The 25165-nt window shown below is 43.4% G+C and overlaps 1 protein-coding gene across 1 annotated transcript in view; it reads right to left on the bottom strand.

Annotated features, from left to right (window-relative positions):
• Positions 1-25165, bottom strand: part of COL4A3 (collagen type IV alpha 3 chain) — a 96832-nt gene that overhangs the window by 13451 nt on the left and 58216 nt on the right. Inside the window, exons 28-43 of the mRNA XM_066621517.1 lie at positions 24768-24872; positions 23705-23802; positions 23393-23543; positions 21962-22075; positions 20054-20221; positions 18160-18249; positions 16633-16767; positions 12669-12767; positions 12434-12523; positions 12130-12269; positions 10924-11050; positions 7236-7316; positions 6197-6295; positions 4813-4863; positions 2531-2716; positions 1197-1327 (exon numbers count right to left, since the gene is read on the bottom strand). Coding sequence (XP_066477614.1) covers positions 1197-1327; positions 2531-2716; positions 4813-4863; positions 6197-6295; positions 7236-7316; positions 10924-11050; positions 12130-12269; positions 12434-12523; positions 12669-12767; positions 16633-16767; positions 18160-18249; positions 20054-20221; positions 21962-22075; positions 23393-23543; positions 23705-23802; positions 24768-24872 — 1865 coding nt within the window. The remainder of the gene's footprint in view (positions 1-1196; positions 1328-2530; positions 2717-4812; positions 4864-6196; positions 6296-7235; positions 7317-10923; positions 11051-12129; positions 12270-12433; positions 12524-12668; positions 12768-16632; positions 16768-18159; positions 18250-20053; positions 20222-21961; positions 22076-23392; positions 23544-23704; positions 23803-24767; positions 24873-25165) is intronic.

Here is a 25165-nt window from a genome sequence, read left to right as displayed (position 1 = left end):
AAGCACTCCTCCCTCCCACCTGATGACCCCCCTCTATGGGCAGCCGCTGCAATTCCACTATGCAGGTATTGCATTTCTAAGGTAAAAAAATAAAACCACTTTGTTTAGACAGCATTAATGTCCAAACTTCCACCACTGTTGAGAAGGATAAATGTTGATACAGGATCCTCTTGTGTTTAAAATGCTGAACTGTCTGGAAGTACATTGAATCATTAATTTCTCCAACTCAAATCTTTATGAACAGTGGACTGATCTCGAGAGGGATTACTGAGTTTCATAAATTGCAATACTTGGGTGTCTAGACATAATGCAAGGAAGGCTAGCTCCACTTGTATCTTCAGAGTTTTTGCTATCCTACATATCAAGGAGTGCGGACTAGATATTGCCTTAACCATTGGTGAATATCTTGTTATTGATAAATAAATATATAGGAATGATAACAGCTGGTACATTACTCTGGTATGATAACAGCAAATGCACTAAAATGACCTTTATACCTTTTAGGGCGCTAAACCTGCGCTGGAGCAGGCAAGCCAGGAGGCTTGCACTGCATCCAACGCAGGTTCGTTGGCTGCAGTGGCTCAGCTAGGGGCAAGTGGAAGCTCTTCCCTTTACCCCTGGGTAAGGGCTGCTCGCCCCAATGGGTCTCCTTGGACCTCCAGAGGTGGTGCAAGTCCGAGGAGAGCGGAGCAGCTTGAAGCCGCTCCGTTCTCTGTGGGGACGGGGGTTGGGATCCGGTATAACTGCCAGGTCTCAGCCCCGCCCCCGGCTCCCCACGCTCCTGCCCACAGGGCTGCCAATTGCCTGTCCTCCCCCAGCCCAGAAATGCCCCCTCCCACCTCCTCCCTGTCCCCCCATGTCTACCGTTGCCGCTTGTGGCGGCGCGGGCGCGCTGACACAAGTGGCGGTGAGGAAGCCGCCACGGAGGCTTCTGCTGGCCTCTGCGTGTCAGCACATCTACATGCACCAACGCAGCTTCCTCCCACGGAGGTGCAAACGTGCTTTACGGCACATTTGTGACCCTCCTGGGGGACTTATGCCGGCCTATGTGCTGGTTAGGATTGTGCCCTTAATGCTTACACACCAACACCTACAACTTGATTTCTTCAGCAGCAATTTTATTCTGGTTTTCCTGGTGAACACCCCTCTGCCCCCATTCTACATATAAAATGGAAAATTTTATAGAGTTCACTTACTGTTGATCCGGGGAGACCAATATCACCCCTAGTTCCAGGTGGACCTGGTAAGCCATCTGTTCCTCGATCACCTTTATTTCCTTTAATACTGTAGCTAGGTAGTCCAGCAGGTCCTGGAATACCAGGGACACCTTTATTCAAACAGACAGACAAACCTGAATTAATAAATGCAATTAGGAGTTGTATTTTAAACTAGGAAGAGTACACAAGAACACTAAAAGAAAACCAACAATCCTTAGCAAAACCGAGTATATTAAGTGTATGTATTGTAGACAACACATACTACTGCAGTTTTCCTGCTAGAATTTTAATTCCATGTATAATCACATAAATAATAACAACATATCAATACAGGAAATCACAGATATGGGGGAACCCTATCTCCATGTCCCCAGTGCCCCCTGTGCCTCTCCCTGTTGTTTATGTTGTTTAAGCTAAAGGATTGTGTATCTTGCTTTAACTAGGTGCTATGAGCAGAAAGCTTATAACAAGACAAGCAGGCAGACAGCCTGCAGCTAGAAGGGACAAATGTTAATGTGAACATTAACAGGTGGATCCTTAAAGCAAGATACATGATCCTTTGCGCAACTTTAAACAACATAAACAAAAATAATGGGCACAGGGAACACCATGGATCAGTGGACCACACCTGTAACTATAAAAACTGAAAATATGAGGCACCATCTTAGAAGAGGCATTTTCCCTTCACACTCTCATGCAGGCAATGGGTCTTCTAAGATGGCACCTGCTGTGGTATATACATACACTATATAAAAAAGAGGTATGCCTTTTTCTTTCAAACTATGTTGTAATTATATGCACATGTATGCAGATTTAATCAAACAATCACAATACATTTAATCAACTACGGTTTCTGCATGACAGCCCTACTATCAAAAGCATGAGATTTATGACTATGTGTAGGTTGGCTGTGTGTGTGTGTGTGTGTGTGTGTGTGTGTGTGTGTGTGTGTGTGTTAAGACAAACAAGTATGCAGGGAGACAGATTTTGTTCTTTCCTACTGCACTATGCCCAATGAAGAGCATGCACTGAAGCTACTATTAGCCCCAAGAGAGAAAAAGCTGGTGATACCAATTGATATTTCTTTTTCAAGGTTACTAGCAGTTCTGGGGGTATAGGTTTTCATTGATACCATGGAATAGTGGGAAATAATTAAAAGCCTTTCCCCCACACACCACAATCCTGAGTAGGCCCCCTGAGGACTAAACTGCATTTAATGGTATGTAGTTTGGCTCTTAGTCCTTTGCTTCTTTCGGTATAGATATGATTGTAATATGAAAGAAGGGTAAGTCTATAAAATAACCCCTTCCTACCTGGTTTTCCATCTGGACCAGGGGGGCCTCTATTTCCTTTTTGGCTAGGAAGTATTATGCCTGGTTGTCCTGGAGGTCCTGGTCGTCCAGGTAAACCAGGAGGTCCACTTGGTCCTGCATCCCCCATAAGACCTTTAGTACCTTGCAATCCTGGATAACCAGGTAGTCCAGCTTTTCCTTTGATACCTAGGACATATATATGTTCAATTAGTGGCATACTAATCAGCTTTAAGATAATTTTAAAGAATATGTGACATTCCTACTGGAATTCTGTCAAAGTAGAATGTATAAATATTTTCTAGTGTAATAGAAAATACTCTGGGATGGTAATCCTGAATTATGACCCAATCCTATTGGGCTACACCCAGGCAACACAGCAGAAGCCCTAGTGGTATTCAGTGGGCATGGGGGGGGGTAGGAGGAATGATGTAGAGATCAGGGCTTGGAAGGGGATGTCAAGGCTGAAAAGGGGCAGTAATGGTGGTAGCTGTGCCACCAAAATCCTATCCTCCTTTCCCAGCCTTGATCCACCTAGTAGGGTCCACTCAAACTTGTGCCAGTAAAGTAGCTGGTGCAGATCCCAGTAGACCCATTGGGGCAGCAGATGCTTGCCCCAGCACAAGGAAAGAAATGTTCACTTGCCTTGAGGAGGCTTCAGGAGACCTGAAACATTTGCATGGGATACAATGCATGTCCCTATGGTGCAGCTGCATCAGTGCCGGAGGAATTGGGTAGGAAAAGGCTGCCCATGTTATAAAGAAAGCTTGTGTTACAAGCCTATCTGGTTACATTACTGTTGCACTTTTCTGGGCAAAGTAATGTCCTTCTCAGAGCTAATCTTCCTTCAATAAAACAACCACTTGAAGCAGTGGCGTGATCTAGCATGCCACCCAATACCACCTCAAATCCACCACTTTAGCACATTACAGAAAAAGAAAAAAAAACACAGCTGCTTAATATTTCTTGTGCAGTTTTTTCAATTGCAGAAAAGCAGGATTTCTGGTTCGATTTAAAAGGATTATAAGAACAAAGAAGTTCCTTTGATTTTGTTCCCTGAAAATCAAACCAAAAGTCCTGCAGTTCCACATTTGAGGAAACTGCTACACTACGGAAACAGGATAAGGAGGAGGGTGATCTAGTTTTTGCTTGCTTTTGGGTGGCTAGAAAATGGAGAAATGTGGGTTACATCTGTGGCAGGCTGGAGGAACGTAGTGGCAGCAGCAGACTTGCAACAGGGTGAAAGGCACCCAAATCAGCTGTCCTCTCACCCCCACCAAATACCTTACCTAATGGATGGGCCATTCCTGACCACTTTCCTTCACATTGGAATACACAGTTTCTCAAAGAGCACCCTTTCCCTTCTTTTGTCATTTCAGTCACCACAAAAACAAACAAAGGTGTTTCTACACTAGCAATTTTCTCTGAAATTATGACAAGCTGTGGAGAGTACCTAAATATCTGGATTTGCCTGTTCCTGCAGCTGGAAACAGACGACATAGGAAGATCCCATCATGTGCCCCAGCATGAACCAGGGCCAGGGGGAGGTAGGGCACTCTGAAGGACTGCTAAGACAATTTCCCAGGAAGATCTGAATCTCTCCAAATCCCTTCAGGGATCTCAAAAATAGAGATGGCAGCAAACCAAACCAATGCTTGGACCCAATGGTGTAGTGTTCAGCTGATAGCATGAGTCACTTCAGTCTGAAGTCCTACTTGAGTGGAAAAATTTTCACCAGGAACAGGGACCTGCTAGTACAATAGGAAAGGTGCAGCAGCAAAGCATTCTATATAAAGCCTTGGTTGCCGCCCAAAAGTTGCTGGGACAATAGTTCACTGGGTGATCCACAAGCTCTAGTTGCTTCCTGGACACATCTTCTGCTGTTGTCCTCTTTCTTGCATTTTTGTTAGCACTGCTCAACAACTCCCCCACTGCCTTGTTTTACCCAAATGAACAGGGATAGGACGCTAACTGTAAAAGCCTCTGCTCAGTTTTAGGAGCCCAACAGCTCAAAACACAAACCCAATAAGCATGAATGTTTAGAACTAAGGTAGGGCTTCAGTTCTGTACACACTTCCCTGGGAATAAGTTCCATGTAACTGGGGCCTATTTCTGAGTAGATGCATAGCATTGTGCTGTAAGTCACTCTCACTAAATTCAGTAGAATTAAATTCATTTTAAGACTTCTCTCTCTTGACTGAAGAAAGTTGTAGATCACCACATAAGACAATTCTTCAAAACCATTTTTAGTCAGTAAACCATGAAACTGTGAAATAACATTTTACCTTTGGAACCAGGAATACCTTGAGGACCAGGAACTGGTTGTCCTGGAGAACCTGCACCATAATAGTTTGTATTAAACTCAAAAGTCCTTAAGCACTAGTTGTTAACCTATCGGATTATACTATGTATATTTGCACTTTTTAATTATCTAAACATTAATATATTTAATTATATTTGTATCAGTGTCCGTTGTGGGCAAGAAGAGACACCATGTATAATATGTTTGAGACATCTTACAGCCCAATCCCAATCCCAAGGCACACTTGCTGTTGCAAACGTGCCCTAAAGTGCCAAGTTTTTTAAAACAAAATTATTATTATTATGTCATGGGAAGAGCATCCAAGAGAAAGCAGGTTGAGCAAAGCTATTAGAGCCTAGTGGTTAGTGAACACACACCCTCTCCCGCTCCCTACTTTCCCTTTATTAGACTAGCAGCTGAACAGAGGAAAACCTTGGTAGTGTTTAACCACTGCCACCAACTCAGGCTGCAGAGTCTGGCCAGAAGGGGTCTAGGGGAAAAACCTCTTCCAGGGGAGCACTGAAGCCTAAGAGTTCTTATTGAAAACCAAACCCACAGTAGTATTTGCCGGGCAAAGACATGGCAATCTGCTGAATTACCCATGAACACGAATAGGCAGGCAAACGGTCAAAAAGTAACTAGTTTATTAAACATCCAAAAGAAACATTAAACCAAATGAGGAGAAAGAGTAGAAAAAGTACCCTTTGGATGGGCACTGATGGCTGACTTTGTTTGATGGCCCCAGAGCAGAGCTTGATTAAACAGATACAGTAACTCAGCAGATGGAGCTGAGATGCTATCAAGAACAAAATTTACAAGCTCTCCCCTCAGTGTGTCTCCCTGCTAAATTGTGGAAGTTTTCAAGCTTGCTTGGGATGAAAAAAAGCAAACCAAGCAAGATAATAGTTATTTCCTTTATGCTCTATTCAGGATTACAGTCCCTTTCACTAGCAACTTACATTGTCCAAGAGATCCTTGGTCCTTGCATTTACTGGAGAGTAAGTGGATGTTCCTGTGTTCCAGCACTAGGGTTCTTGCAACCAATTGGCAGAAAAGCACACCTGAACTTCCCTGTTTGAACTTAAGAACCTAGGTTTGATTATCCCATCAAGTTACCTGAGTGGAGAAATGAAACCCACTTGGCTTCTCCTTCCTGCCCCTTTTTCCTGTGTTAGTTTAAAACAATATCTGTTTAGTTTAAAAAGAAAATGTTATTGAATTCATGTAATGACAAAATTATATTAAAATTGATTTTGTCATTACATGCATTCCATAACAATTTTTTTAAAACGAACACAGATTGTGGTAGATTAAAGTAAGTAAAAAATGGCATGAAATTATATTATTATTATTTTTTATTGGGATACCTTGTGCTCCTTTTTCTCCTGGGAGGCCAGGAATACCATCACGTCCTTGATCACCCCTTTCACCAGGTGATCCATCACCACCAGGTAATCCAACAGAACCTGAAAATTATAAATCTTATAAGTTATTCATTTTCACACATGCACCTGAGATCAGAAAAAATCATAAAAATATGATGGCCTTAGAAAATTTTAATATGGAGAAAATGTTTGACAGAGACCATTGCAGACTCCCAAAGACATCAACATGGACATATGAGATTGAAGTTGATTCTAACAGAATAATATTTATTGGGCCATTGGATTTTATTGTTTGTTGTACCTTCTTCTTCTCTGAGGTCTCAACATTTTAAATCTTGCATTTTCTTTATTATATTTTGTATCATTTCATACAAATGAAATGTATGTTACCTGCCCTGTTAGGTGGAGGATTTTTTTTTTTAACTGAAGGGTGGCATAAAAGTCCCTCAAATAAAATAAATATTCCAAATAGTTAAAAAGTCAATAGTATTGACTTTTAAAGCCCTATATGGCTCAGGTCCAGGGTATTTGAGGGATCGCCTCCTTCCATAAAATCCAACTCGTCCTCTCAGGTCATCAGAGGGGGCCCTTCTAACTGTGCCACTACCAGCTGAGGTGAGGGGGATGGCAAGAAAGAGGACCATCTCAGTGGTGGTTCCCCATCTGTGGAATTCCCTCCCCTGGGAACTGAGAACCACTTTAGAGTCCTTTCGGCAGGGGCATCTCAAGATTTTTAGTACAGTTTTATTTGTGAGCCACCTTCAGTGCCCTTTGTTAGGATAGGAAGGCGGGATATAAATTCTATAAATAAAATAAATAAATAATATCAGAGGGAATATCCTGGGGAATGGAAGAGATAAGAATTGGTTCTCATTCAGGTACAAGGAAATCTGCCAATGCACCATACCCCTGGGAAAATGCTTTGATTTTTTTTAAGGCAACTTTCTTTATATTAACAGGGAGGAAATAGAACAAAAAACTAGCTAAATAAAGAATTATAGTTAGGTAACAAGTCACAGACCTGGAGACCCTCTGCGGCCATATTCTCCTGGGAATCCTTTTCTCCCCTTCATGCCAATAACACCTGCACAACCTGCTTGTCCTATAAAAAGAGGAGAGGGGAGGTATTAGAAGAACAGCCTTTAATTAATTTACATGTGAATTGTTGCTCTTTAGGCAGCTCAAACAGGCCATTGATTGAAGTGAGCTCAGGTGACTGCAGTGACTTCCCAGTGGTGGACCTCCCATTCATTTGATGGGACAAATGTCCCAGGCTCGAAGGATTCCTGCCTTTAGGACCCCAAGGAAGCCTCTGTGAGGTTCCAGATGGGGTTGGAAATGGTGCTTCTGGTTTTCCAGAAGCACCGTTTAAAGCGTCAGGGAACTCAGAGAGGCTTCCCTGACGCGTTCTAGAGACATGCAAGGTTCCATCGCACCCCAGGTAAGTGGGGGGAAGGCAGATTTGCACGAAGGGGAAGTGGCGACATCCCAAGGGAGGGCACCACTGCAGACCTTTGCCCCAGGGCACAGGGCTGGGGAGGTCTGCCACTGTGACTTTCTTTCATTTCAGTGAAAATTTATTCATTTTCTCCAACTGCAGTACTGATCGATGCATATCTAAACAGTAAACAAACTGCAGGGTTAGTGGGACCAAAGGCAGAATAGTCTCCCTGAATCACTGCATAAGTAGTTGTTCAAATTAGTACAAGTCCAGCCTATCTATACACGGATTTTTTTATACACGGATTTGACTCAACATGAATGACCCTTGCAAATGAGAAGGAATGTGCTGATCCCTGGAGAAGGGGAAAAATGTACTCCTTTAAAATGCTTTTCTTACTGTTGTAGAGATTTTGATCTCCACATGATGAGAAGAGCCCTTTAAATTAAAGGAAAATGGTCCTTTACAATAGTTAGAGAGAGGGCAGCCAGCTGACAATTCATCAATCATTCTCTCTCCAAGTGACCCCCTCCCTTCCCCTGAACACTTGAAAGAAAGATAATCCTTTCTAAGGGCCTGGAGAGAGACTGATGGTTGGATTGTCATCTTAATGACTCTATCTTAACATCACAAAGGACAGCAAGGCTGTTTTTAAATTACCTGAGCAAAGGGATTTTGTTTTTTAAATTGATTTTCAATAGTGTGATTTTTGCCATCCACATGAGTGTGAGTTCTAGGAACAGAACCCACACGAATAAGGAGACTCAACCTGTACTTTTGTGTGTGTGTGTGTGTGTGTGTGTGTGTATGCACTTGCGTCGCTAGGGTGGTACAGGCCGCACCGGGAGACACACCGCCTTGGGGGAGGACATGCTAACATCGCGGCATTAGGAGCTACCCCATCATGCCATATGCCGTTGGATGCAAAATTCCCAGCGGAATGCAATGCAAAAGACAGAATTGAAATCACTCCTTTCATTCAAAAGTTATGGCCAAAAAACCAGAAGGAAAAAATGCATGGAGCCCTATGGAAAGTGAAAGTGAGCCATATCGCGCGTTTACTTGCGAATAGGCGTACTTGCCATAGTCTGTTGGAAAGGACAGGCTGAAAGGAATCCAACGACACTACAATGGTCCCAATCCAATGAATGCAGCCCCCCAAAACACCCGAGAAGCTCCCCCCTCCCAGCTGCAAGTCTGAGCCCGAAACGAAGCCACGGTCGCATTTACTCGCAAGTAGGCAGACTTGCCTTAGTCAAGGCAGGCTGAGAGGCAGGTTGAGAGGACTCCAAAGACGTCAAAATGGTCCTGATCCAATAAATGCAGCCCCCAAAAACAAGGAGAAGGAGGTACCCCCTCACAGCTGCAAGTCTATGGAGCCCTATGGAAAGTGAAGCAGCTGCATGTTGTGTTTACTCGCAAGTAGGCAGACATGCCTTGGCTGGTGGTCAGGCCAGGCAAAGGGGAATGTGAGGACACCGGAATGGTCCCGATCCGATGGAGCTGGAGTGCAACAAATGTCCAGAGGCAGCCTCCCCCCCCCCCCACTAAAAAGGAAAAAAAAGAGGCTTCAGCTGGTATGGGGAAAGTTTTCTGTTTTGCACTTGCAAAGCCAGGTGGGTCTTTGTATTGATATGCCTGAAATAGAAGAACTTTAACTGGGCACTGGGGAGGGCTGGAAATCTCACTGATTCTTTTTTTTTTTTTTGGGGGGGGGGGGAGGTTATTGCAGGCAGACTACAGAATAAGCTCCATTGACCACTATGGGACTTACTTCTGAGTAAACATGCATAGGATTGGGCTCACAGGCTGCAATCCTACCCACACTTTCTTGAGAGTAAGCCCCATTGACCACAATAGGACTTACTTCAGAGTAGATTCACTTGGTGGAACAGGACTGGCTACCCCTTATTTAATTATTTTATTTTAATTTAATTATTTATTTTAATTTGCTTGATGATGTCACTTCTGGCCATGACATCACTTCCAATGGGTCATGGACAGATTGTCATTCTAAAAAGTGGGTCCCAGTGCTAAAAGTTTGAGAACTGCTGCAATAAGGTGTTAGTAAGTTGACACAGGGGTGTGACTCTACAAGTTTTCAAAATCACTAAAATCAGAATTTGGAGGAATAATACCATCATGTTATATATCAATCACTGTGTAATTTCATGCAGAATGCAATGAAACAAACCACATTGAAATATCTGTGTTATAACAAAAGGTACAGCCAAAAAACCCGTGAGGGTGGCGCAATGGTACATCACCATGCCCATCTGGGGCATTGCCCCGCCCACTACATGGGGTGACTTGCAGGCCTCCCGCACCGGGTGACTCAAATCCTAGTGACGCCACTGTGTGTATGTACATGCGTGTGTCTCCTTCCCGCTGGAACTCTGGAACTCCCTGCCCCATGAAATCTATCCTTTTGATTTGTTAACAAAAGTCCTTTTGTTACAAGCTTTGTCTTGCCACCTGAAAATTTATTTAGTTCAGCAAGACTTTGACCTGACCATGGTGCAATTTCCTTGCTCTTTCTAGGCTGTAATTTAGGGCACAGTCCTAACCAACTTTCCAGCACTGGCCTAGCCACAATGCAGCCCGAAGGTAAGGTAACAAGCGTGCCCTTACCTTGAGGAGGTCCCCTTGTCTGCCTCCCACTGCAAGATGCAGTGCACACCACATTGGCACAGCTATGTCAGAGTTGGAAAGTTGATTAGGATTGTGCCCTTATTTTTATTTATTTTTTTTGGTTGAATTTTTAGATAATTTTACTGTTATATATGTTATATATATATATACTGTTATAGATCATTATACTGTCAAAGCTACGTTATACTGTCAATATGTTATATTGACTGTGAGGTCAATTTGCTGAAATGGAAAGGTGGGGTAGAAAAGCCCCCGCAAAAAGAAATATTCTAAGATGTCAAAAATGGCCTGTAAAGCACCCAAACACATCTAGGAACCTAGAATAAAAAGAAGTATGAAAACAATTTAGGTAGCATGAGACTTTTTTTAGGTGCTTATAGACTAAGGGATTTTGAGTGACACATATAAGCCACATGAGGAGCATCATGATGACTAGGACGGCTATTGAAATAGCAGACCAGCGCAACAGTGTGGGTGACACAATATCACATATAGCACAAAATCCCCATGCTAGGTGATATCTTTTCCACAGTGGATTTTTATGTCTGGGTGCAGTTTTAGAGCATTCACACATTCTCCTTTAACTGGCATGGGAAATATCTAAACTATGCTTCACCTGGAATTCCTGGTATACCAGGATCCCCTCTGTTTCCAGGTAGTCCAGGTTCTCCTACAAGCCCTGGCCAGCCTGGTAATCCACTTTCACCTTTTCTTCCTCTTTCTCCTGGGAGGCCTCGATCACCCTAGTAAGAAACAGTGAAATGAATTTTATTTTCACTATTAATTGTAGTGAATAGGTACTATTTCCTGATAGGACAAACTGTTCTAGGGAATACGGATGCTGACCTTGGAATTAGCCTGTCATCCTTATCATTCTACTAGTGCCATGGTTCCCAAAATCTCTGGGTGATAAACCTGCAGAACACTGGGAGAGTTTGGGAAGCCATAAACGTGTGCAGGGGAGAGGGGATGGTGATGATGCAATTGCCACGATTGCACCACCGCTGGGGACAGAAGGGGTTTTTTCACTTACCTAAGAGAGCACCAGCCTCCAGGGGGTACAAGGAGCCCAACAGAAATGCAGGAAGCCCCTCTGCAGGGCTCCCCATACCTCCTAAAAATAGCAATTGTGACCCACTTCCAGTTTGCAATTGTGACACTGGAAGTAGGTCACAATCACTATTTTTAGCTTTTCTGAGGAGAGGGGAGCCTTGCAGAGGGGTCCGTGGGGCTCTCTGCACCCCCAGAGGCCGGCACTGGCTTAGGTAAGTTAAAATTCCCTTCTGTCCCTGTTGGTGGTGCAATCGTGGTGATTGCGTCATTACCATCCCCTGCCCAGCCACTTAAGGGGGCAGAGACAGGTCTTCTCAGGCTGCGGCGTCACGATGCCCCAGTTTGGGAACGTCTGTGCTAGTATTGTATGCAGCTTAATTGCATGCAGCAAAGATAGGCTTTGCCTAGGATGGGTATTGGTGTGCCAATCTATCTGTAATTGCCAAGGAGAACAAGAACCTTGGTTGAAATTATCTGGATCCTTGCTGAGTTTAGTTCGCACTTCAGCATTGGTTCAACTCAACCCCCACTAACTTTGCAGTTAGAAAATTTGAGGCTCCATTGTCAAGCAGCCTATCAGACCATAGGATGGAAAAGAAAAGGAGCTTACCAGGTTATTGTTACGTGGGGGTAAAGGTTGGGTTCATTAAGAAAAGTCAGATTGCTTTCCAGTGATGCCCTTAGGATCAACACAATAATAAAAAAAAACATGCCAAACTTCTAGACACCTTGATCTATTTGATCTCTTTGATCTATTAGCATCCTATACCTTAGGTCCTGGTGGTCCTGTAGGCTCAGATCCAAGACAAGCAGGTTCTCCTTTATCTCCTGGAATACCAAGGCGGCCAGGTGGTCCAGGTATACCTGAGGGGCCAGGAAAACCTGCAGAACCTCTCTCACCTTTAGGGCCTGCAGTGACATGAATATTGCTCTCAGACTGGATGTTTTATATGAACATAAGAGCTTCAGATTATTTTGTTAACAAACCAACACATTGCTGTCCCCACAATTCAGACACTTTACTATTCGGACACTTTACTATTCAGACCATTCAGACACTTCACTAAGATCACCTGGTACTCCCATGTCCCCTCTGTCTCCTGGAGCTCCTGACAATCCTCGTCTTCCAGGAATGCCTGACAGTCCTTTATCTCCTTTGGAACCTGAAAATATAATCAATACTTCTCTGTGCTAATTGGCTTTTGTCTTAGTATGAAACTTTGAAAGAAGGCTTGAAGACTCACATGATTTAGTATTCTATATAGATGATAAAATAAGTGTTATTGTATAATGGAAGACTATATATACCTGATGGTCCTGGTGTTCCTGGCAGACCATTGGAACCCGCGCACCCTTGGGCACCTTGCTCTCCTTTGTCTCCCTTGAGTCCCGCTCTTCCTGGAAACCCTACAATAGCAATAACAGGAATTAAGCTGAAAACTAGTACTAAACCCTTTCTTCAAAATATTTGTGTGTGGAATGGTAAATTTATAATGTCACCCCATGCACTACGGGTAGCAGACGTCAGGTTGGTGGGTTCTCCATTTTTTTTACTAGGACCCCAAAGTCCACCACCTGGATTCAGGTGCAAGCAAGTGGTGGTGGACATACATTTAGAAATTAAGGAACCAGATGCCTCTGAGAATATGCTCTGCCCAGAATTTATTTTCGGTACTGGAACTGAGGTCACAATCCTTTCATTCCAAACATTCACTTCTTGTTTTCCCCGCAAATCTTATTTATTTCAGCAGCCTCATGTAGGAAAAGCAGCCTTTCTGTTGCTGTTGTAGAACAAATGGAGGCAGAAACCCTTACATATCTACTGGGTTGACTGGGTCAATTTGTATTCTGGTCATGAAAAGGAGACCAGATTCCTTGACATGCTAAATGACTGTGCCTTAGAGCAGCTAGTCATGGAGCCCACCAGAGGATAGGTAACTCTGGATTTAATATTGTGCAGTACTCAGGACCTGGTTAGAGATGTCAATGTTACCGAGCCATTGGGGAACAGTGATCATGTTGCGATTCGTTTCGACATGCACGTCGGGGGAAGAATATCAGGCAAATCTCTCACAAAAACCCTTGACTTCCGATGAGCGGACTTCCCTCAAATGAGGAGGCTGGTTAGAAGGAGGTTGAAAGGGAAGGTAAAAAGAGTTCAGTCTCTATAGAGAGCATGGAGGTTGCTCAAATCAACAGTAATAGAGGCCCAGCGGAAGTGTATACCGCAAAGGAAGAAGGGCTCAACTAAGTCCAGGAGGGTGCCCGCATGGCTAACCAGCCAAGTTAGAGAGGCCGTAAAGGGCAAGGAAGCTTCCTTCCAGTTATGCCCTAATGAGGAGAATAAAAAGGAACATACTGTGGCAAAAGAAATGTAAGAAGGTGATACGGGAGGCGAAGAGAGACATTGAGAAACACATGGACAGCAGCATTAAGGGGAATAATAAAAGCTTCTTCAAATATGTTAGAAACAGGAAACCCACCAGAGGAGCAGTTGGCCCTCTGGATGGTGAGGGAGGGAAAAGGGAGATAAAAGGAGACTTAGATATGGCGGAGAAATTGAATGAGTTCTTTGCATCTGTCTTCACTGCAGAAGATCTTGGGCAGATACCGCTGCCCGAACGGGCCCTCCTTACCAAGGAATTAAGTCAGACAGAGGTTAAAAGAGAAGATGTTTTAGACCTCATTGATAAATTAAAGATCAATAAGTCACCGGGCCCTGATGGCATCCACCCTAGAGTTATTAAGGAATTGAAGAATGAAGTTGCTGATCTCTTGACTAAGATATGCAACTTGTTCCTCAAAATGGCCACGGTGCCAGAGGATTGGAGGATAGCAAATGTCATGCTGATCTTTAAAAAGGGAAAGAGGGGGAACCCGGGAAACTATAGGCCGGTCAGCCTAACATCTATACCGGGGAAGATGGTGGAATGCCTCATCAAAGATAGAATCTCAAAACACATAGACAAACAGGCTTTGCTGAGGGAGAATCAGCATGGCTTCAGTAAGGGTAAGTCTTGCCTCACAAACCTTTTAGAATTCTTTGAAAAGGTCAACAGGCATGTGGATGCAGGAGAACCCGTGGACATTATATATCTGGACTTTCAGAAGGCATTTGACATGGTCCCTCACCAAAGGCTACTGAAAAAACTCCACAGCCAGGGAATTAGAGGGCAGGTCCTCTCCTGGATTGAGACCTGGTTAAAGACCAGGAAACAGAGACTGGGTGTCAATGGACAATTTTCACTATGGAGAGAGATAAAAAGCGGTGTGCCCCAAGGATCTGTCCTGGGACTGGTGCTCTTCAACCTCTTCATAAATGACCTGGAGACAGGGTTGAGCAGTGAAGTGGCTAAGTTTGCAGACGACACCAAACTTTTCCAAGTGGTGAAGACCAGAAGTGATTGTGAGGAGCTCCAAAAGGATCTCTCCAGACTGGCAGAATGGGCAGCAAAATGGCAGATGCGCTTCAATGTCAGTAAGTGTAAAGTCATGCACATTGGGGCAAAAAATCAAAACTACACATATAGGCTCATGGGTTCTGAGCTGTCTGTGACAGATCAGGAGAGAGATCTTGGGGTGGTGGAAGACAAGTTGAAAGTGTCGACCCAATGTGCAGCGGCAGTAAAGAAGGCCAATTCTATGCTGGGGATCATTAGAAAAAGTATTGCGAACAAAATGGCTAATATTATAATGCCGTTGTACAAATCGATGGTAAGGCCACACCTAGAGTATTGTGTCCAGTTCTGGTTGCCACATCTCAAAAAGGATATAGTGGAAATGGGAAAAGGTGCAAAAGAGGGCAACTAAGATGATTGCTGGGTGGGGCACCTTCCTTATTTGGAAAGGCTATGACGTTTGGGCCTCTTCAGCCTAGAAAAGAGACGCCTGAGAGGGGACATGATTGAGACATAGAAAATTATGCGTGGGAAGGATAAAGTGGATAGAGAGATGCTCTTTACACTCTCACATAACTCCAGAACCAGGGGACAGCCACTCAAATTGAGTGTTGGGAGAGTTAGGACAAACGAAAATATTTCTTTACTCAGCATGTGGTTGATCTGTGGAACTCCTTGCCACAAGATGTGGTGACGACACCTGGCCTGGACGCCTTTAAAAGGGGATTGGATAAGTTTCTGGTGGAAAAATCCATTATGGGTTACAAGCCATGAAGTGTATTCTTGCCTTGATATTCTTATGTTAATATTATTCAACATAATATTGATCAATATTGATCAATACTATCAATATTATGTTGATATTAAGGTTACGTCACCTCTGTCTTCGAAGTCTGGATGCCACCTCTCCTTTGCAAAACAGAGCTGGGAGGGTACAATTCCCATCAGAGAAGTAAGAAAAGACTGCTTCTCTCTTTCCTTACTCACTGCTTTTTCCTTTCAGTTTCTCCCTATCAACTACTTCTCCCCCACCTCCAAGTCCAGATTCCAGGCCTAGGTTTGTTTCCTAGTTTACTTCCTTTTCAGTTTTTCCTTTCTCTTTTCTTTGCTTCCTAAAAAAAAAATAAACCTGAAAACAAGAGGACTGTAGTCAGCTATCTTCCAGATGGATGGACAAGAATCTCCTATATTTCAAGCAGCCTATCAGGTTTCATTCTGATTGCTTACTAGATAGAAACAAGGAGAAGTGCTCATCCCAGTACTTAAGAACATAAGAACATCCCTGCTGGATCAGGCCATAGGCCCATCTAGTCCAGCTTCCTGTATCTCACAGCGGCCCACCAAATGCCCCAGGGAGCACACCAGATAACAAGAGACCTGCATCCTGGTGCCCTCCCTTGCATCTGGCATTCTGACATAGCCCATTTCTAAAATCAGGAGGTTGCACATACACATCATGGCCCGTAACCCATAATGGATTTTTCCTCCAGAAACTTGTCCAATTCCCTTTTAAAGGCATCCAGGCCAGATGCCATCACCACATCCTGTGGCAAGGAGTTCCACAGATCAACCACACACTGAGTAAAGACACATTTTCTTTTGTCTTTCCTAACTCTCCCAACTCTCAATTTTAGTGGATGTTTCCTGGTTCTGGTGTTGTGTGAGAATGTAAAGAGCATCTCTCTATCCACTTTATCCTTCCCATGCACAACAAGAAAAACTGCACAAATGCGCAATTTAAATAAGCAGAAAAAGTACACATACATACCGAGTACACCACCTGGAATATTTAAAACTATAACATGGTGTCAGAAAGTCAAACCCAATAACTAATCCACAGTAGTTGTGTCAACATAACATAAATTACTACATGCCTTTTGTTCCTTGTTCTCCTTTGTCTCCAAAAATCACTCTGGACTCTGATGGTCCAGGGGGACCTTTATCACCTGGGTTGCCTTTTTCACCTGAAGGCCCTTGTTTTCCTCTTGGTCCTGGAAGGCCAGGAGAACCTACAATTAAAAAAATAAACTTCAGGAGAAATCTTACCAGCAGTCAATTGCAGCTCAGTTTTTAGGTGGCCTTGAGGCAAAAACCCTGTAAGGGCTCCTGATGGCATAACCCCCAAGTTTTGGGAAGTGCATGTAATTGGCATTTATCCCCCATGCTTCATGGTGCAGAACCATGCAGGCAACAGATGGACACAGGTACTTCTTCATGCTGTCACCCACAGTTATTATGCAGCAGTACAGGCTCTGATCTCTGTCAATTGTCCCATTCTCAGTTAGCTTTCCTAGCTTGGTGCTATTGATTGTGCTCAGTTAGGAAAGCTACTGAGCAGGAGACAAGCAAGAATGTTTCTTTACTACTGCTTCTACAGTTCTTCTGCTGCCACATTCCCTACTGGCTCCTGGTTAGCCTTCTCACTGGATCTTGGCTTGTTTACAGGGAAGCTGTGGTAGCAGTGGGCTGTCCTCTTTCTTCCCTGGCAACATTTTACAATTTGCAGATCCCCTAGTCCTCAACACTGCACCATGGGAGCGTGGGCAGGACATCTGGGACTTATAAAGTGGCATTGGAGGATGACAAGATGGACCACTGCTGCCCAGTAAGTGTTCGCAAAGGTCTTTACTTACTAGGGAGTGATGAAGAACAGTAGCAAATCACTGCCTCAGGGGCTTGTTGGGCATGGGTGTGAATCCTTGCATGGACATGGGCCCCTGGCATGTGCCCTATGACCCCACTTACAGTTGCAGCCCAGCTGCATTCCGGCAAGCAGCTAGCAAATTCCAAAGAACAGCAACAATCACATTTTACAGCTTTCATGAATTGACCATGGGAACTGTATAGTTCTGTTAGGGAAATAGTCAAAATCCTACTGAAGTATTACCCAGAGTTCCTTGGGGAAAGCTATGACAGGAAAGTCATTTTGAAATTGGTTGAAGTTCAAAATTAAAAAATGGGCCAAGTCAAAACAAGGGAGAATCCAAGGGCAGACGGCACTTTTATCAGTTGAAAAGAGCTGCAGTTAAGTCCATTGGGGCTCATGATGTCTTTTCAAAATCTCCAAAGGAAAGATGCAAGCAACAATGAAAATCCCCTACAAAAAGCAGGCATTATTTCAGTTGTATCAATAAAGCAAACATCATAAGCTGAGAAGCACATTCATGGAATATGGAACCACTTGCCTCAAAAGTGTGTGATTTTAGTGAAAAGCTCTCAGCAATTTACAGTAAAAAGCAGTAAAGGACTCAAACTTCTTCAGTCAACTGCTTGGTTCTTCCAAGAAAGGCCCGTCTTACAGGTTGAAAACCATAACACATGAAACCAGTGCATCTGCACAGGTAATTGACCCTCAAGCTGTATGAAGAATGGACCGATATAGCAGGTGCTGCATCACTTACCTCTGCTTCCAGGGACACCTGGATTTCCCAGACCACCAGGTAATCCAGGAATACCTACAGGGCCCATCAAGCCTAGTTCTCCTCTTGGGCCTGTGGGAAGTAAGCAAAACCAAATATTGTACTGTACTGCATTGGTTACTGAATTATGAGAGAAGTACAATGAAATTTATATTTGAAATAAATGTTTGAACTCATACATACATACCGATGTACGTACGTACGTACGTACATACATACATACATACATACATACATACATACATACATACATACATACATACAGAGAGAGAGAGAGAGAGAGAGAGAGAGAGAGAGAGAGAGAGAGAGAGAGAGAGAGAGAGAGCGACCTGCACTGAGTCAGACCACTGGTTTATCCAGTCCAGCATTACCTTCTATGACTAGCAGTGGCTTTCAAAGGTTTCAGGCAGAGTTTTTTCCCCAGTTTTTGCAACCTGAGACCCTTTAACTGGACATTACAAACTGCATTGCTACCACCATGCTGCTGGTCATTTAGTGGCATGTAGTGAACACCTAAATTTGCACTCGCTTGGGATCAAGGTAGAGATGTCCCTGCTCCCAACAGAGAAGGTGCAAGTGACTGGAAAGGCATGGTGAATAGCCCTTTTCACTCCATTAAGGATGGCCTATGCAAACATCAGCTGGTTAATGCTCTCCCCAGGAAGGCTTGCCTAGCGCTAGCGCTAATGGCACTTGAGTGGCAGTCAAATGCATTTTTATTTGTCTGGGCATTCCAGCAGGTGATATGTGCTAGTTTTTAATACTGTCTGTTTGCTCAGCTGAATTTTTATTTTGACTTCACTGCTTGTCATGTTATCTTCTGCTGTATCTTACTACAATTTTCTTTGTTGTGAAATTTTAGTGTATTTCATCCTGCTGTTGTTGGCATCCTTCAGTCTCGGAAGACTATGGTGTCACACTCTGAATGGTGGTTCTGGAACAGAGTGTCCTCTCCAGTGCGTGAAGCCTGGGTAAAGTAGGTATAGAGGATAGGCTGTTACCCATGCAGCAAATCCCCCCTCTCCACGTCGCTGAAATGGTCCAATGGAAAGGCAGAGGCCAATACGGTTGGTTCCAGCGGCGTCGCAGGAGTTGCCAGAACGTGACTGTGTTCAGCCATGAACTGCCTCAGGGACTCCGGCTCTGGATTTTGCCTCGAGGTTGACTCCTGAAGCCTTTTCCATAACTGGATGTAGCCACAAGGCAGTGGAGGTTTGGGATCAGAGTTTTCCTTCTCTCAGATGAGCTGCCTTCCCAGGTTAACGAGTCCCATCTACCTGGAGGCTGTTTAGTCGCCTCTTACGACAAGTACAGCCAAACTGAGGGCCTATTCTTATCCCCAGCCCCCAGGGGAAATTCCCCAGGGGAATCCTGCTGTACACAGTCCTAATGCAACATAAAAACCCTCCTAGTTCAGGCCAAAGGCTCATCTAGTCCAGCTTCCTGTATCTCAAAGTGGCCCAGCAGATGCCTTAGGGAGCACACAAGACCATAAGAGACTTGCATCCTGTTGCCACTCCCTTGCACCTGGTATTCTGAGCTAGCCTACCTCTAAAACCAGGAGATTGCATACATCCAACATGACATATAAACTGGGGTGGATTTTTCTTCCACAAATCTGTCCTTTTAAAGGACAGCCTTTAAAAGGCTTCTAGATCAATCCTACAGTAAGGTGGCTTAGATATCTTTAAATTAATAAAATCCACACTGGACTAAAACCCTTTCCTTGTCCCTAAGTATTACATATGGACTTAGTATTATGCTTTGCACTAATTTTATTTTACTGATCATATCAATAAGCCCTGTGCAGAGCACAATGGCAAATGAGTATTACTAAGTGTGTAGACAAATCAGTTTTGCTTTAAGGAACACTTACCTTGTATACCTGGTATTCCTGGTGTACCAGATTGTCCCTTGATGCCAGGCAATCCTTCATCTCCTTGAGGACCAGGTAGTCCAGGTAGGCCAAGTTGTCCTGGGAATCCTGGGATATCTAGACCTGGAATACCTGGATCCCCTTTGGCTCCGACAACTCCTCTGTTTCCTAAGAAAACAGACACATTGCAATAAATATTATGTTCAAGAGAACTGTGGACCATAAAGTTACGGTTTTGAGAACAGAAACTCTGCATGAAGTTTGTCTGGCATCTTTGAGCACAATTGCCCCAGGAAATCTATAAATCATGCACACAGAGGAGCAATAGGTTATCATGACAGATTGTATTTAGAACCTATTGGCTAATTTTAAAAGAAATGAGAGAAACCTTGTTCAGGTCTGGCACAGAAAACAAAAGCAACCTACTAGCTATTGGGCAAAAATCCTTTCTGGTCACTCTCCAAAAACAGAGACAAAAGGGACTTTATACCAGTAGCCCTTCTGGTTCACAAAGTACTTTGCAGAAGAAAATGTCAATACACTTTACTTGAAACTTTGTGGGTCAGCTGTGTTAAGATCTTACGCGACGAAAACATCTCCTTTGTAATAATAATAATAATCATTATTATTATTTCTTCCACCCTTGTAGGCCAAATCAAAACCTAAACTTTATTAGATTTTATTTAGCAATCCCAGAGTAACCCTGGATGGGAGAACAAGAGCCATGTCCTTTGGGTGAAGGTGCACCAGGCACCCTACAAAGTGAACAGTGAACTGATGTTCATTGTTTTGACCGTTTATTCAATATGCTGTATGGCCACTAGCTTTTCCCTGAATTGTTCCTTTGGGGTCTGTGAATATGTGGATGATAGTGAGTGGGAACCTGTCTTGGTGCTCGATTGTATCAGTGTGTTTGCATAGTCATGTGATGCATAGTACTCAATTTGTTTACCCACTTGTTCTCTGTGAGAATTATTTGGGCTGTAATTCTTGGCACTTGGAATTTATGCTTTGGGGCTAATATTGTGCAGTCAGTGGGCCAGTTACCCTCCCCCTGCTAAATAAAAGAGGGGCACCCACTTGAAAAAGTGCCTCTTAACCAGTTAGCAGGAGTAAGTGCTAACTGCATCACTTATTATTTTGCATCACTTGCTTCCTTGATGGTGCACCCCCAAAAGCCCACTCCCAGATATGTGCAGATCATCTTCAGCCTGTTAGATGCACCATCTTCAGATCAGGTGTGCCAGGGCACAGAGCTGGTGGACGTTCTTTGGCTAGCAATTACGACAGTGGCTAGGGAATTCTAGGGATTTCTTTCTCCACCTAGGTTTGGGAGAGCTCAAAAGATCTGGGAAGACCTCTGCCTGTGGGAGTTAGTTCCAGTACAGCATCCCAGTTCTGCTCTTTGTGTATGGGTTCCTCAAAATCTCTTACCCCTCTGCCTTCCTTCTGCTTCCTCTCTTGTTGCCCACATTCTGTCTTCCTTCCCCTCTTCTTCTCTTACCCTTAAGGCTCTGCCCTCTTTCTCAGAGCTACTCCTCCTACCTCTTTTCCTCCCATCACCTTTTTCCATGCTGCTTTCATGTCTTTCTCTTCCTCCTGTTGCCTCTTCTTCCCTGTGTACTCCTCTTTTTCTCCTTCTCCCTGTGTTGGTCTCCCATCCCTTCACTTTCTCACCTCTCTCCTTTTGAAGCTTCCTGTGCTCCTGCCAAGTCCTCCCAGCTGCAGGGAGGTGTGATGCCAACACCATACTTCCAGGTTCAGGCACTTGGCAACAATGTCATTGCCTCACTGTTCATCTTGCCGCAGCTACCTGCTGGCACTTCCCAGGCCTGCCCAGGAACCTGTGTGAGGCAGATGCCACAATTTAATACCACAGAACTGCCAACTATTTTCTGCTTGAATTACCTTTTGGGCCTATTATTCCACATGGTCCTGCTGGTCCTGGCAAGCCAATAAGGCAATCACCCATTTTTCCTGGAGCACCCTTTCCCCCTGGAACTCCTGGAGACCCAGGTTCTCCTAAAAGATAGCAGTGATTAATGTTGAGTTTTGGGCAACTGAATATTCATTCATATTCTTAAATTCTCTCTCACTCACACTCCCCACCTTACTTATAATTGCAATTCACGATCAAATTTACACATTTAGGTCAATGTGGCCATTGTTGTTAGTTGTTGTTGAGAAGCAGTACCAAAATAGTCTTATTAATAAATAAAAACAAAGTTTCACATATGAAGCATGACATCTGAATAGGAAGCCTGCTATTGAGGCTGGAGGAAAAATCCATTACTGGGTACAAGCCATGATGTATATGCGCAACCTCCTGATTTTAGAAATGGGTTATGTCAGAATGCCAGATGCAAGGGAGGGCACCATGATGAGGTCTCTTGTTATCTGGTGTGCTCCCTGGGGCATTTGGTGGGCCGCTGTGAGATACAGGAAGCTGGACTAGATGTGCCTATGGCCTGATCCAGTGGGGCTGTTCTTATGTTCTTATTGGGGGCTATCTGATAGCCAGAACCATTTGAAAATTGAAGATCCCCCCCACTTATCTCATGCTTTGGGTTTCAGTGATATAGTAGACTTGCACTGTTTCAAAAAGGTCAATCAGGAGTTTGGCATCTCAGAGCAGACTCTTCAGAAGAATTGGCTCCACTGAGAGACAAAAGGAGGACGCTCCTGGATGGTGAAGCTTGAACCTTCTTGCGAGAACTGAGGAAACACAACTAACCTGACAGCCTATAATGCTCCCCCCCCCCATTTTGTAGAGTTTATTTTAAACATGGGGCAGGAGCTGCCCTCATTAGAATCAGTTAGACCTGAAAAACAGAAGTACTTTGAATTAGCAGCTAATGTGATGGACTAAAGTGTCAGATAAATTAGTCAGAATTATTGTTCTCCTTTTTCCACTATCTAATCCAGGGGAGGGACAGGAAACAAAATGTACTGACCAGGCTGCTAGAATGACAAGTAAATGAATACATCTCAGAGGTGTGGCTTCATGAAAGTATGGTTACTGCAAAGTAGACAAAATTGGAACTGGGGTACAACTTTCTCTTACTGAAAAGGGCCAAGAATGAAATTGTTTGCATAGCCCTGTATTCAAAGTGAGTAAGAAGAATAATCCACTCCTGGCTACCAGCTCAGAATGCAATGTGATGTAAAGGTGTGATACACATTTTGTAAATAAACAAAAAGAAATCAACTACTGAAAGGAAAATAATTTTTTTTTAAATAAATATGCTTCAGATGAAGGCATCTTACTTAAAATGAACAACACACACAGACTAGATGTACGTATTTATAATACACAGAATTCTCATTGAGGAGCTCTACCTCTTGGGCCATCAGCACCATCACGACCTCGTTGACCCTGAAGTCCTGGAAGACCTGGGAATCCTCTTTCACCTTTCTCACCTGACCTGCCTTCTTCTCCTGGTGAACCTAGTCTTCCCTGTTGTCCAGGAATAAGAGGACCTGGTTCTCCCTAAAACAAAGAAGAAATGTGAATATTTCTTCAAAGAGTAAGAAAAAAATGGATACATACCTAAAATGGATACATACCTATTGGTTAGCTGGAGACCATTTAAACCTCTGCTAATGAGCTGTCCAACTGAACTAACTCAAATTGTTTTTTTTTAAACCCACCTTTTCTCCAGGGAATCCAGGTTTTCCAGGTACACCTGGTTCTCCTAATGTTCCTGGACAACCTGGTGGACCTTTAGATCCTTGAAGCCCTTTATTTCCTATAAAGAAAAATTGCTGTTAAGTGATACAACCTTGCCCTTCCATCAAGTAGTTTAGGGCAATATCCATGGTTCTTCTCACCTGCCACTTGATTACAACATTATGACGTTGGTTAAGCTAAGAAAGAATGACTGGCCTACATGAAGATTTGAATCCAGTACTCCCCATTTCCAATACAACATTTTAACCTCTACACCATGCTGACTCTTATTTTACTTGTGCTAAGTGACCATATAGATACTTATTTTTTCTCACGGTAAACAAAATAGATGGTAAACAAGAGGGAGAAGGGAGAATAAGCAAATACAGACAGGTTAGAAATATGGGCGAATATCACTAAACATTCTTAATGCTTAGTTTTTGCTGGGAGTGAGAATTAAGCAAATAAAATATAAGCCAAGTGCAGATTTTGTAGAGAGATTCGAAATGAGAGAGAGGTGACATCACCAACATGTTCAAGGAAGTAGCTGCACTCTTTCATGATCAAGTAAATCATTTTTTAAAAAATATGGAATTTCAATTCCATAGACAGGAAAGTAAAAAATAGTAGTAAAAAAAGCAGAACGAAAAAATATATAATGAGAGGAGAGTTTAGTTTTATAACAGAGCAACAGAACACTTCATGAAGTATATATACAACACGTACTTCTGAAAGTATATTAAAGCGCCTTGGACAGGAGTGCAAGTTAGGCAAGAATATGGTGTGTCAGTTGGTATGCACTCCCTAATTATGTTGCAAGTCCAGCTGCCAGCAATCTCGCTTTTTGAAAACAGATAGTACCACTTCACACGTAGAACTGAAGTGCTCAAATTAACACATAACTACAATGAAGGTCTAACTGGGATTTTTGATCTCACTTGTCTGCCATAGAATGTATTTGTTTAATACATTTCTTGTACGTTCAACAACACTTTTATTAACAATAACTGTTATTATTCAGGGTACAAAAAGCAAATAAATTACCTTTTAGACCAGGATACCCAGGAAACCCAATCCCTATTAAGCCTGGATCACCATCTGGTCCTGGAAGTCCTGGAACACCACGCTGTCCTCTGGAACCAACACTACCTATGAAAGAATGCAAAGTGGTTCTGACAATTGTATCAAGGGTAGCCCCATCCATCAGTCCCTGAGACAAGAACACAGGTCCCTCAAATCTAGGTACAGGATGGCCTCTTGTTATACAGAGAAGATGCTGAAATCTCTCATTCTTTCTGATTGGCAAAACCTGGCATTTCTAGGCAGGGTTCGGAAAGACCCTGGCCTGAAACCTTGGAGTGCTGTCTGCAGACCAGTGGTCTTCAACCTTTTTCATGCCACAAACCAAACAGACCCACCATAGACCTGGGATCCTCTCTGCC

Source organism: Tiliqua scincoides, chromosome 3 (assembly GCF_035046505.1).
Source record: "Tiliqua scincoides isolate rTilSci1 chromosome 3, rTilSci1.hap2, whole genome shotgun sequence".
In the NCBI taxonomy this organism is placed as follows: Eukaryota; Metazoa; Chordata; class Lepidosauria; order Squamata; family Scincidae; genus Tiliqua; species Tiliqua scincoides.
The sequence above is the reverse complement of the archived record's forward strand: the minus strand, read 5'-3'. Positions and strand labels throughout refer to the sequence as shown.